This window comes from Aythya marila (genome assembly GCF_965140915.1).
Source record: "Aythya marila genome assembly, chromosome: 5".
Classification (NCBI taxonomy): Eukaryota; Metazoa; Chordata; class Aves; order Anseriformes; family Anatidae; genus Aythya; species Aythya marila.
Genome location: NC_139046.1, coordinates 34281344 through 34296475, shown reverse-complemented (window position 1 = coordinate 34296475; position 15132 = coordinate 34281344). Strand labels below are relative to the sequence as shown.

The following is a 15132-nucleotide window of genomic DNA, read 5'->3' as shown; positions in this document are numbered from 1 at the left end:
GCCCTGTAAGGCTCCTGTGGCTGTTTCATACCCAGGCTGTTTGGTTGTTTCTACTGACACCAACCGCTGGGGGACAAACTTAGAGGTTAAAGGTGGTCTGGTTAACTAAAGAATTATCCCTTTCTGAATATAAAATGAAATCTGAAGAGTTTATTTTAGAAAAAGCTCCCATGTTTTTAATAAAAACATGGGGGAGGCTTTCCATAAATGAGGATTCAAGGTTATGTTCTATATTTTCCAATATATATGCAGTAGCTAAACTACTAAATCAGTAACTGAACTACCGATCTGAGACAGAAGACCCCTCTGATTCTGGAGCACTTACATCACCTCTGTGCTTTCATGCACTTAGGTTGCAAGGTCTTCATGGCAAGGACTGCCTTTGAATACTTATGCACTACTTATCCTAAGAGAACCTTGATGTCAGCTCTTGCCGATACATTAGAAGTAATAAACCTTAATAGCAATTGTACATGTGAAGTCTATGCACAATGCTGATGATGGGGTAGACTTCAGCCTCTTTTGCCAACATATAAAAGCTCTGAGTCCTATGGTGGTAGGACAGCTGAAAAATCTGAATCTACATTTGTTACTGAACATTTGCATGACCTTGGGAAATCACTTAGTCTGAGACACATGTGAAAGAAGCAAAATACATTCATCCAAGAGAAGTGAGGAGAATCCATTAACCTTATCAAATATTAGAAAGTCAAGTATTAAAAGAGCTGATTTGTATTCATTTAATATTATCAGCAGCATTCTGTATGAGATTGAGGAAACAGAGTAAGTCGTTGCCAATAAGGATGAAAAGCGGAGTTTGGTAACAAAACAGTAGACAAAGAATTCTTGTTTTGCATCTGTTTACTAAAACTACATAAAATTCCTTTTACAAAAACATCTTCTGTTCTTAACCTGAGTTTTTTCTTGCAGTCGTCCTATCATAATTCAAACTGCTTACAAATTGAAAAGCAGAACTTCTAAGTATGTGAAAACTCAATGCTGCATTTCAATCGTAAGACCTCAAAATGCTCGTGGGGGCAGTTAGGTAACAACTATTTACAGGTGGGAGAGAGTAACAAGCTCTTCCCATACTTTCCAACAATGTGGAAAACATCCCACAGCCATTATAACGAATCAGGGAATAAGCATTGCAAACAACAGACACAGAAGTGTGGTGTTTGCTGTTCTCAGCAGCACTAGTGTATTCCCTCATGTATGGGATAATAGCTTTTTGCTGATCTGACATGAAATTGTAAGATCCTTTCCAACAGGCATGTGTGTTTGCACATGCAGCAGATGCTGGCCAAACTAATGTTATTACTGACAGCTCCATACTATGTCTACACCCCATACGAGCCAAGAGTACAGATGCACAGCCATACTTCACTTTAGATCTTGGAAAAGAAACACATCACCAGCAACCACAGCAACCATTACCATATGATTACTGCCATGTTTTGGTAAGGTAGCTGGATGGAATGATTCTCTAAGATTGAAGTTTCTGTAATAAAAGGTAGGTGGATTGTCCCACTGCTGCTGAAGGTATATATAGAAATTGCAGTTCTGCTGCTATTTCAGTGCCTCTTTGCCTCGTCTCCTAATTTTTAAGAGTACAAAACAACAACCAGGCAGGGTGGTAGGGACAACTCTGAATACCAACACTGAGACTGAACATCCAACAGCTTTTTACAAAGTCGCTTCTTACGATGGTTTTCTCAAGTGGAAGAAAATGATAATGAAAATTGATGCACAGCCGCTTACATAATACAGGTATTATGGCACAAGATGGAATGTTTTCCCTCTGGTTGTGAGCTTACTGACCATGAGGGTAAAACGACTGGTTGGCTTGGGGTACAGATCTGTCTCTCACAGAAACTGCTGAAACCAAGAACATGAATCGAGAATGCTTCCTCCTTTCTACCTTTGAACATGCTATGTCATGTCAACACATCCTTGCTAGTTTGTAGAAATACCACCACAAATGAAACTCAAAAAGGAGGTGACAATGGCCCCAAAAGAAAATAATAGATTCACACATACACAGTGGCTAAATCACCTAGTAGGCAATGTAAATAACAGTTTTTGTAGCACATATTTGAATGACTAAACTAAAAACAAATATCAATTCAATTAACATAAGAATATAGTCATATTCTGAAATAGGTGAACAAAATCACTCATTTCTTTCATCTAAAATGTCTTAAATAAGATGTACTATTAAATTAATACTTGAAATACAGAAATCCTATGATAAAGGAATCAAGCACAGATCAATTTCTGCTACTGCGTATGTTCCTCCCTTCCCATAAAAGCAACCTGCGTTCAGTACAGTTATAGCAGGAAATAACCTCAGGACAAATGTAAGACAAACAGCTTCGTTTCTGTAGACACAGACATACATAAAATCTTGGTTTCATAGGACCAGTATACTCTGGCATACAGCATATAAAAAAAGAAACCCTGCATAAAATTTCATAAAAGCATGCACATTTCTAGGTGTACCAAATGCAGCAAGAAGTGTCAACAGTTACCCCTCCTCCAAGTAAACCTTTTAAAATAGCAATTAGAATTACAACAGCAAGATAATAACCTTAAAATAAACATAACAAATTACAGAGAAAAAAATAATCATATTATACCAATATTGCTGGATTGTTTTTCCATCTCATTTTTCTCTCCACAAAGTTTGCATGACGCATGCTAAATGAACCATCTGTAAATCCACATTTTTTCCAGCCTGTTTTGTCGTCAGCTCTCCGGGATCCTATTGTGCAATTCTCCTCCCCTCTTCCCCAAACACTTCTACTGCTGATGCAGAGGCTGGCGGCTCCTACAGCATAATGCAGTTTTCAGTAACTATGGCAGCAAGAGCTCTGTGGTGAGGCAGAACGCTTTCTGCAACAAAATCTTCAGGCTCAGACAGAGAAACTCACGTGAAAAAAAAAAATAAAGAAAAAGCAGGGAACACTTGCTAAGAGCTGTTACTTGTCATTTTTCCCTAAAGAAAACATCGGTCAAGCTAGCATCCCAGTCCTTCTGTCTGCCTAGTATTGAAGTCAATTTTTCTCTTACTAATGATTTTTTCCAGGGGGAAGAACAGTTAATAAAGCAGAAGGAAAAAAAAAAAAAAAAAAAAAAAAAAAAAAGATGTTGGCAAGACCTTTTGCATATTTGCAAATCCCAGCATTGTGAGCAATCACAAGCCAGGGTTACAAGCCTATCCACTGATATATATTCCCCCGCCTTGCTCCATCCTCCCCCTCTCCACACGTGTCCGATCTGGGGCCCTTCCCGCAGGGTCTCAGAGCATCACAGCAAGCAGCTGCATGGGACCAGCAGAGGAGACTGAGTACATCTGCTTCTGCCTAGCACTGAGGCTCAAACCTCTCCCTTCTCTTCCCTAAAGCAAAGGGAAAAATGATGCAGGAGCTACGAAGCAATGCCACTGGCACAATTCAAAGCAAAAGTTGGGGGGTGAGGGGCAGAAGTGGAAACCAGAAATCAGTAAGAACATCCAGCAGTCAGAAACCTTTGGAAGTAAGGGACCTTTAGAAATATGTACACAGAAGAATCCCATTCAGCGCAGTCACCATCAGGCAAAATATTCATATTTTTGATTAGCTTATTTGCTTACAAGTTTTGCTTGCTTTTTAGCTTTTCCACAAAAACAAAACAAAACAAATCAAAACCTCCTTTTTTCTTTGCTTAAACCCCAAAACAACAGTAAGGCAATGACTTGGTTAAGGCAGTCCTTTAAATACACTTCTAAAACAGACTTCTCTTTGGCAAGGAATCACAGGCATAAGACACAGACACACACTCCAGTAAAGGTCACTGCTGCATTGCTAAATTCCAGTTCAGCTGTAACTACAAGCTATCACAGGCTACCCCTTATGATTTCATTTATATTTAGAATTAGTTAATACCCCTGCTAAATCACGCTTTTGCTCTAAGTTCTGGAGCTGCTGTAATTGACATAGTGACATACTAATATGACAGTGTAATAGTTTTGTGAAATATTTGGGGGATCTTCTAAGGGTTGCAAAAGCCTTCTTTAACTTGCATTTATACAGCAGTTTGAAATTCTCAAGTGATAGCTATTAGTAAGAACACAAAGTATTATTTTTACAAATACTAATTGGACTAGCTGCACCATACCAAATTAGCTGTTGTGTTCTCCAGTATCAGCCTTATCTATGGACACTATTTCTTTCCAATCCAGTAGGATTTCCCACGTTCTTAAAAGCCATTTTGTTTTGAGTCTTGGTATTTTCAGGGAGAAGCCTTAAACATATTCCAAGAAACTACAATTCATTCTGTGTACTGCTGTATCCCTGGGCTCTAATGGAACTACTCCATTTTTTTTAATTATTATTATTTTATTATTTTATTTATTTATTTTTAATCAGACTAGTAAGACAACAGAAATAGAGTTTATAGTTATATGCAGTATGGTATTAAGGCAACAACAGGAGCAAGAACCTCATTATCTACTTATGTGTGGTGATGCTGTCACATGATTGTTGCCAGTCACAAGCCTTCCATGTGTTTGCTGGCCTCCAATAAGCATCAAAAGTGTGAGGTGCTGGGCTCTTTTGGGAATGTGAACAAGTAGCCAAGTAACAAGCACATTGAACCCTACCTCTTTTCAAAGAAAGTTTCATGCCTAAAATTTTAATAATTGGGTTCAATGGTAAAAATGTGTTCCCTCTCTCATTTCTGAAAATATTTTAATATAAAATTAGAGCTTGAACAGGCAATTCAACCTAATGAAAGCAGGTGAAAAAAATAATGTAATCATACTGACAGCACAAGAAATGAGATTATAACTGATGATTATGATAATGTACATGTCAATATGTACTGAAATAAAAATTCCAGAAGAAAGCAAAATACCACCAGTTCCTGATTAAAGAGTACACAAATGCATGGAAGCCCAACAATTTCAGAATGATTTTTGTGTGCAGTTGCCATGCCTCTTTGCATAAATTGACCACATTCTGCACTAGAAATTCCTTGTTTGGACTCTTACATAAAACTATTTTCTTCTCAACAGTAGAGAAACCAATTTATCTAAGGAATTTTTGATATACTAATGGGTAAACACAATACTTACCACTGACATGAGATTTATAGTAAATCCCACGGCAGTTGTGATTTTAAAATACAGATTACATGTGCGACAAATGTGCAAAATATTTGCATAAGATATAATATGAAAAAAAACATGGTTGCAGAGACTTGCTTGTCATTCAGCTGCAAGTACAGATTCTTGTTTCAACATAATAAAATCAAATCAAATTTTGGAGCCTAGTTTGCTTCTTCTGCAGGAAGTCAGTGTATCACAGAAGAAAGGCAAAGCTAGAAGGGCCAAAAAAATTCAGCATGATTTAGACACATCACTTTAAATAGTTTTCTCACCTTATTTCAGGAGAACATTTGTTTTCTTTACAGTTTCTACATTTTTGACTGTAAAAATAAAAATAGGAAATTACAAAGAGATTCAAACAGAAGGCAAAAGAACTTCATTGAAGACTATTAAACACAGAGATGATGTTATATTTTTCAGTGGGGGAATGCTCTGAGATACAGGCCGCTAGCAGCTGGTAAAACATATATGAAATGCTAAATGTGCAGGTGCGTGCGTGTGTGAAATACTAGGTGGAATTTTATTTATTTTTACTGTTTCAGCAAATAAGCACTCCACGTAGTCCATTCAGTGCTATATTACTGTTCAAAGTACCTCAGACACACCTTTCAGTACTTGATATTGACTCTTTGCAAAGCCTAGACATTTTAAGTGACTTCATTTTATTCTCATATTACAGATTTTAGGCTAGATGTCTTGCTCATAACTAGCTCCATAAACAGAACTACTTGTCTGGACAGAAAGACAGGCTTACTGGTTATTGTAAGAGAAGAACAAGTAGATCAATTCCATTTACATTTGCTAAAAAGTAGTCAAGGGAAACAAAAAAACAAAAAGACCAATGGATTATATCAACTGAAAGACAACTATTTTTAGACGTAATCTATAGCTTATTTCTCTAACAGACGGACATTTGTAAAAGTAATGTGAATGCGATACCATTATGCTTCTCATTTTCATTGAAGTAATCATTTGAAACACTCTGGCTAAGTCTGAGCATAATGTTACATTATCTAATATTTTTAAGTCCTGACCAATGATTAAAAAACAGATCAATACAATCTGAAATGTTCTTCAGTCCCATCAAGTTAAAAAGGGCAAAGTCTAGTGCACTGCTATGCTAAACTGTTCACAACACTTACGGATTTCTGCATATTTTTCTAGGACCAAAGTTCTATAATAAATGCTCCACCTCTGATGTCTAAATTCATGTATGAGCAATGTGGTATCTAATTCTGACTGTCATTAGAAAATGACTTAAATTCTTCATCATTTTTTCAAAGAAAATAATAGGATCTATGTGTATAAAATGTAAGTCAGTAAATGAATAAACTGAAACATTAAAATAAAATGAAAACAAATACCATTTTGTAGAAAGGTACCATTGCAGCAAATCAGAAAACAAATGCAGAGATTAGGCATGTTAAAGAGAGCACGCAAACACACTACCCAAGGTGGAAAGCAAGCCACTTGAACAGAAGGATGAAGAGATGTTCAAAAACAGGGAAAAAATTTTATGCTTATAAAAATGACATGAGATTCTTCCCCCAGAAAGAGCAAGATTCACAGTATGTAACCACACCAAAACACTCGAGCAAGAAGCAGAACTATCAACAGATATGAATGAGAAGATGGCTGTTTCTTGCCTTTGACAGGTCAATTGAATGTGCCAGGCTGAGAGGAATTAAAAGAGAAAAAGAACCCAATTACATTTAGTTCTCCTATATTCTGTTAATGTTACAAGCTGAAACACAAGGAGGTATCTTAACTAATTTCCCTGATATACATTAATCATTGTCTTCTTCACACCTACCCTCTCCTCTTTCAGGAAGCCTCTCTCATTAAAAACATACATTAGACATCATGGATATGAGCAGCTCTTCAACGCTTCAGAAGCCGTCTACGCCTTATTTACTGCTCAGTTTAAAAAAACAAAAGAGAATCACCACGGCACTCTGAGATGAAGGGGTCAACATGGACCTGAGCTGCAGGGAATTTATGAGCAAATAGATCTTCTGATTTTCACAATTAGCAAAGAAACTGAATTGATAATTATGTTGGCTAAATCCTGATTCATAACCAGAGAAGTCCATTCTGTGCACTGAAGTAATAATATTGCAAAAGTTATAGATTAGCTTGTAAATCAAAACAGCTATAACGCAGAAGTGCAAGTGTACTGAATTAAGGCTGCCTGACAGTCTTGACCAAGGCATTTTCTTGATAGAGCATCGATATTCATTGTGCATCAATAAATAATTTTGAAGTTTATTGCTGGAATATCATAATATTTCAAAATTAATCAGTTGGCTAATGCCTTTTCCTGGACACTTTTGATTTTGAACAGCTGGAAACGTGATGGGACTTATTTTAAGTACAAATCAGTTTTGTCTAATTAAAGTCCTGTCCTCAGACATTGTTCCACAAGAGATAAAGTTTTGTTCTTTTTCTTTTTTTAAACTTACTTTTCAAGGGAAGAAAGGATGTAATGAGGAGCATGGGTGCAACTTCCATCTAAGTTGAGCCAGTCCAAAGCTCTGCAGCTCAGAATGGGTGGGATATCATTAATCTACAAAACACACAACACAAGAACAGGAAGAAAAAAATATCACAGCAGCCTAGGAACTTTCAACTTAGCAATAACACTGTTGCTGCTTACTGCTGTACTCAGTGCTGTATAACATGCAGGATATGCATAATAATCTCCTCTCACGTGAACTTAAAATCACACAGTTCTTCTTAGTCTTTATTAATTTGCAAAACTTTTGTTACTGAGTACATTTCTTTCTGTAGCTATGTTTTAATGTATAGCATGTTATATTAATCAAGAAATAAAGGATGAAAGCAAATGGAAATGAAGTCCTTATTTCAACTACAAAGATGAGGACAAAAGGACAGTTGAGCAGAATGTTACCACGTTAAAATCTGTTTCAAAAGGAATTTTCTTGCCAATATCAGTTGTTAAAATGGTTATGTCCTAAATCAGAAAACATACATTATTTAAGGTAGCTTTTTGAGCTATGTAGGGTGTTTTTTTAAGAACTATGTTTTATTTTTATTTTTTGAAACATTATTAAAATAGCTGACCAAATAACATCCTGCAGTAGTTAGTTCCTGTGATCAAGAAATATTTTATCTATTTCTGATGTATGTAACAACTAAAAGCTTTCAGGGCTAACAACACTCAAGCAGTTAATCCTGTAAATTTTCCATTTTTGATAGTATACATCATTTAGGATGGTGAAATGACAGTATATAGAGGATAATTAAGAAAATTATCAAACGTGGAAAGACTCAATTGGTCTTTTCACTGCAGCCGTCTGCCTTTCTGTTTCAATCCCACTTTTCGTCATGACTAGAAATGGGAAACACTGAATTATTCAGGAGATCTGCAACACTGTTTGCTAAGCACATCTGAAAGAAGCAATAGTATCCTCCCACAAAAGGTTTAGTGTCATTACAGACCATTAGATAGAGGAAATGAAACAAGTGAATATGATGACATTAAGAAATATTATCTACACCAGGCAGGCTTTTAAGATGGAAAATAATATGGAAAAATCAATAAAGAATTAGGACAGAGAAATACAAATCCTCAGAACTTACTGATCTTCTTTGCCTTAAGACAGCAGCTTCTGCTGGGTGATTGAATCTAAACTTATGAGACTTGCCAAGGACAACAAGGGCCCCTGTAAACAAAAATTAATTAGAAATTTACAGAGACACAATGCATCAAGCAGTTAGTGCCCTGAATATATAGGTTTCTAAACCGCTGTGTACAAACTACTGTGTATTCAAACCACTATCAAACAGCCTGTTAAAGAAAAAAAAAATAAAATGTTCTGACCAACAGCTTTATGACAGTCTCAAAGCAGAGGACTGTTTTTAAAATTTGCCACTATGGAACATCACAGCTATCATTCTGTAATGACAGTATCCAAACAAACTAACCTTGGGGACCTCTGCAAATCCAACATGACAGTGAATTCCCCATTCACACTAAAGACCAGCATGACTTCGTACAAAAAAAACCTAACGAATACATTGCTGGAAACTTGTTTTGATACTAGTTTTTTTAAGAATCCAGATCAATCCAAGATTTCAGTAACTAGCTTTTTTTATATATTATTTTTTTAAACAACCAAAAATATGAGAGCCTGATTTCAGCTGAGCTTATTCACCATATCCTATGACTCTATGGTTAGTGCTGGAGGTCATTTCAACCATATTACATAATTGCCCTAAAACCAACCAGAGATCTGCTGGCTTGGAGCCAATCTCCACTACTTTCCACAGCACTACCTCTGACTACAGATCTTCACTTTTCAGAATGATACAGACTACTGCTGCCAAAAGGCATCTTACTATGCCTTCACCTTTGTCTTCATTTTTGCTTTCTGTGGGTAGGTTCATTTGCTTGTACCAGTCTGGAAGCTACAGCTATAGCTCAAACCCTGTGGTGCTAGGCAGCTGCAGGAAATTGAAAGATGCATTTCTCAGAGCTGCATAAGCTTGGTAAATTCATATCTCTAAATGCCAGAAATAGGTTGATTACAATGCATCACTCACAGAAAAAGCAAGCCTTACCTTGTGATAGACGACATGATCCAGTGACTTCGCATCCGTTCACAGTGCAGTGTGCGCCCTGAACTGGTCGTAAGGTTACAATCCCACAGATGTTGTCTATAACACAATGGTCCTTTTCAATCCAACGCCCCTGCAAAACTACAATGTATAGTTCATTTTATTTCATCTGTTGAAGGAGTTGGGTTCACACTGTTTTCCTCAGAATGCAGTACCACGCAGTTTTACCCTATGACTGCATACTTCATACTTCAAAGAACTATTTCACTTGCAAAATGAGAGCTGCAAATTGTTGTCTTTGTTAGCCATGTACCAAATCACAGAAAAAAAAAACTTGATTGAAACTGGAATTCTCTTTAGAAGTATTTCCAGTTCTGGAATATGATAAGCTACTTTCTGACTTGTAAACTGAAGCATAAATTCTTCTATTGTGCTGAATTTCCTTATTGCTATTTGGCATTCATTGTTTATATTTTGCTAATCCGTTGGAAGAAAATCATCAAACAGCCAAAGTTAACGGAATTAACCAAAGCAGAGATTCCAGATTTTCCAATTTCTGTAGAAAGTTTCACACTCTAGTATCATTTGTGGCTCTTCAGATTATGACTGTTTAAATTAAGGCTAAAAATAAAATGAAATAATAAATATTCTGATCATTTAGATTTCATATGTAAAATACTCTGTGTTCAAGGAGAGTTAAAAACATTTTGAATGTACCCTAATGACCTATGCCATTAGTTTATGACAGAACATACCAGGATTTGGATGTTGGACATAGATATTTCTAACTCTAACACAGCATTTCACAAGCATAAATAAAATTCTACAGAGACTTCAGTCATTTTCATTGATTTTTTTTTTTACTTCAGACAGCAACAAAAAAATAATAAAGATCTTAGCCAACTTATGTAATTATTCTTCTCTCCTTACCTTCTTCAATGAAGAGAAATGACGAAAAGAAACATTACCTAGCTATTATACAAATGAATGTAAACCACCTGCTTTGAACTGACTATCATAAAATAACCTGTAATATCATTCTCTTACCAATGTCTTGATCTTGGTCTGAATCACTCCTTCCAATTTTGGTTGTTCCTTCCTAAAACAAGAAAACCACTAATATTAAAGACAGTTACTGAAGATTAATTCTATATAAGGATAAAAAAAAGCATATATATATATATATTATGTGTATATAATATATATATGCTATATATATATATAAATAGAAGAATATATCCTTAATTCTATATGAGGATTAGATGTACAGAAACTTAGCAAATACTTTAAATATATCACCTCTGAATGTTTGGACTGTTTAGAGCAAACTGTAGAAACTACTTTGTAATACTTCATCCTGCTGCCCCCCATAGAAATGCAATTACTTCTTATCCTGCAGCTATGGCAGCTTCTGTTACAAACCCAGTAGATGGAGTAACCCTCAGTCGATGATTTCTGGAATGTGCTTGTGACAAATATTTTGAATGTGAACACATGTCCTGATGCTTTGAACTTTTACACTGAGATTTGTTGTTTGCAGAAATGAGATAATTCTTTTTAAAAATAAATACTCATGCATGAAGAAAGAAGTCACAAAATTACTATTCAGTTAATGTTTTTTTTTTTTCTCAATAAAAATCAAGATATAAAAGTAACTGAATTCCTATTTAACAAGGCAACCATGTCAGAGAATGTGAATTCTTCAAAGTAACTACCTAAAGGTGAACTTTTTTCCAAAACATAAATAACATTTATAAAAAGTCTTCTTGGTGATTATGGCATATGGACATGTTCCTAAACTTGAACATTAAGTAACTTCACAGGAAAGGACCACACAGGCACAAAAGTCTCAAGAACAAGCAGATCAAAAGCACATTATCAGCCAGTGATGGGAGGGAGACAGTATTCTTATGGTACAGTGCAAATATCAACAGAACAGTGTCATTTAATCAATTCTATGAGAACATACTACCAGTAAAAGCAATGAATTTACTACTTGCCTATTATGTTACATTACTGGTTTTATCTTTCTCCTCAGGAAAACAGAGCAAGACCATTTCCCAGCCCTGAAGAGATACTATACTTGATTGTTATAAACTGATTAATATGCACTCTGAAACGATTTTAGTGGCAACTCTGCAAGTAATAATACAATTAATTATGGTCATTAAGCTACTTGATTTTTATACTGTTATGAGAATAAATTAAATATGCTTTCTGCTCCAAGCATATTGTAGCCTAGATTTAAACATAAGTAAGAAGTAATCATCAGAAGCCTCAAGACTGGGAAAAGTAAGGATGATGCAGTTATAGGTAATTATGGGTAAATCATACTCATTTCTTGCATTTGAAGGGAAGGGAAGAATTACCTTTCAGCACCTCACAGAGCTTGAATCTCTGAGCAGTGGGGAACTGAACCAACTAACAGAGCCCTCTGCTGCAAACCCTGCTGAGACCTCCTCCCTTTCTGGAGAAGCTGAAGACTGCATTGTGCCCGGTGCCTTCACAAAACCAAGTGAGCTAGCACCACATATTTTACACAAAAAGAAGTAAATTAATTCCCAGAACACCTCTTCATCAACTATCTTATTGACTAAGGAAGGAGATAGTTATTGTAATATCAAATATATATATATTTTTTTCCAATATGCTGAAATAAGCTTCTTGTAATTCAGAAAAGTATATTATGGTTGCTCATGAAATTCACAATAGTTAAATGCATCACAATTAGTGGAATGAATCTGGATGAGTTTAGGTACAACTGAAAACTGCAGCTAAGAGCAATGGTGCAGATAGTATGCAAGCAAACTAACTTGTTAAAGACAAAAAGAAAGCAGAACTAGCCATAAACAAGACCCATTTCAAGTTTTTTTTCAAATGCTATTAACTGAGCTAATAATTTAAATACTCATAGTCTTTCCTAATTACTATTGAATGTTCTACCTAAAAAACTGAAAGACAGTTGTTTCAGAACAAATGACTGCATAACTTCACCTTAATATACTAAGGTACATCTTCATAACTACAAGTAATTTTATGTTGTTTCTCTCTTCTGGCAGTGTTTCCTGACTAAGGGTGGAATTCCCAAAGCACTTTAGAGAAGCATAAAGAGGGAGATGACTTCTCCCCTTCAGTTTTTGGAGCACTCTAATTTACAGAAAAGTGGAAAAAAAGAGAAAATCATCTAAAATTATACCAACAAATCCTTATTTTTAAGGTCATTTAGGCTATAGAAAAAATACTTAATTTTGTTAACAAAAGCCAGAAAAAAAGAAATAGAAGCTAAGAAAGAAAGGCTCATTAAGCACCAGCACAGCATTGATTAATGGAATTAACATTATGGAATAATGAGAATAAAAGAGTAACAATGTCTGCTTTACATGATCTGAAGGCTGCTTCTCTCAGGAAGTACAAAATAAAATGCTGTAATACATTAAAGTCCTAATATGTAAGGAACTGCTAGTGTTTTACCTTCTTGCTGATCAGATGAAGGTAATAGACACCAGAGTCTAAAAGATGCAAAGCACAAAGAAAAGAAAAGGCAGCATCTAGAAGCAAAGAAAGAGGAGACAAAGATGTTAGTCTGACAGAGACACTGGCTAATGACTTTGGAAGGTGACTCTTCAAACTAGGCTTATTCGTTAAAATTAGTATCTTAAAATTACTTCAGGTGTTGTTAAAATTACTATGTGAAAATATTTACTGTTTCCACACTGACACAGAATGGAAAAACGTTTAAACTGTAGCCATTACTTTAAACTAATATTTCATGTTAATACAGAATGGAGTAGTAAATTTTAAGCATGTTGATCAGTGCAAGATGTTATTATTTGGTTCCTAATTATTACCTGGTACAATTTCTTTGTGCTGACATAAGACAAATTAGTAAGGTTTCTCTTTCAACATAATAAAGAATAGTGTGATTTCTGTTTCAAATATCTGTTGCTGTTTTTTAAGAGAAAAAAAAAAAAAAATCCCAAAACTGTATCAAGTGACATAGAACCTAGATTTGGATTCAAATATTTTATTAGTAGACAGATACACAACAAGATCAATTTCACAAGACAACTTCATTTAATAAATTGTTTGCTAATGAGTTTGCTAATGCTTCTCTGAATAGGTGCCCATCCACCATTCTTTTTTTTTTAAAACAGCATCAATATTTTGGTAACTTCTATTGGCTTAAACAACATCAAAAAAAAAAAAAAAAAAGAAAAAAAAAGCCCAGTTTAGCCCTTACTTAGCCCTGATTAAAAAATCACCTGAAACTAGCTAGCCTGGCCCTCATATCTTAAGCCACAACCCAGAGTAACACGCATGCGATGCTATGAAAATTTCTTAGTGATAACAATTCCTTAAATGAGCAGCTATACAGCAAAGCATTTGCTATGAAGCCAGGACTTCCACCTGACCCTGGAAAATCTCCACTCAAATAGGATTACAAGTAAGTAGCATTCATGCTACACACCTAGAATCTACTTGGTGCCCCTGATAAAGTGAAAATAGCAATAAACAGAAGTCACTGCCAAATTGGTCTAGTCAAAAGTTACCTTTGTACCTGATCTACAAATATACGAATATTCCAGTTGCAAGTATACAAGTACCTACTAAAATCTAGACCAGTAAATCTGGTACACTTTAAGCACCATCCTTTACCTTTTTACAGATACATACCTGTCCTCATGCTTTGTGAACAATCTACTAATTCTGAATTAGGGTATTTCACTTCGCTTACCACGCATTATCAAATAGTTTGCAAAGGCATTCATAAGAGGTGAACTTACTACTCCATGCATGAATTCTTGTCTGCCACCTCCATTTTCATTTGTCCTTTTCTGTTACTGTTCTCCTTTCACCTATGTATTTGTTCTTTTTGTGAATTGTGGCCTTTGTTTTTTGTTAGCTGTTGTTGTAAAGTCACCTTAACCATACTTACATTCTTTTTTTCTTTTTCCCTAAATAAAACATGTTTTTAAATTTAAAGGAAAAACAAGATAAGTGACATTATCTCACCCTGAGATGATATAGCACCACTCCTGTGCTGAGGATATCATCATCCATGGCCATTAGATGAGGTAAACTGGAATCTATTGTTACTCCAGCTTTTTCTTTGTTGATGTCCACACTGTATTCTTCCATGATGGCCTTCCTGTCCATCCACTTACTTGTCCAGTCTTTGGTCAGTTGCTCAATCTTAAATGAGAACAGGAGGAAAAACTCTTTCATTTAATAAGTAGTTGAATGTTTCTCATACATAAATTTATTTAGAAAAAAAAAAAAAAGCATAGTTTTCCAGTTACTGTATGTAAAATTTTTTCACCAGTTGCAGCGCATGTGTATTTCTAATTGTAGAACATTTCTGTGGCAACAAAAATAAGTTAAACCTATGCTACTACCTAGTG

At 35.3% G+C, this 15132-nt stretch overlaps 1 protein-coding gene across 2 annotated transcripts in view; it reads right to left on the bottom strand.

Moving 5' to 3' along the window:
- The window catches only part of STARD9 (StAR related lipid transfer domain containing 9), a 104575-nt gene that overhangs the window by 26067 nt on the left and 63376 nt on the right, over positions 1-15132 (bottom strand). Inside the window, exons 16-21 of one of the 2 annotated variants that reach the window (XM_082760996.1) lie at positions 14744-14923; positions 10778-10829; positions 9734-9871; positions 8753-8835; positions 7612-7715; positions 5422-5469 (exon numbers count right to left, since the gene is read on the bottom strand). In XM_082760996.1, the coding sequence (XP_082617122.1) occupies positions 5422-5469; positions 7612-7715; positions 8753-8835; positions 9734-9871; positions 10778-10829; positions 14744-14923 (605 nt within the window). The remainder of the gene's footprint in view (positions 1-5421; positions 5470-7611; positions 7716-8752; positions 8836-9733; positions 9872-10777; positions 10830-14743; positions 14924-15132) is intronic. The other variant, XM_082760997.1, reaches the window with a different exon arrangement.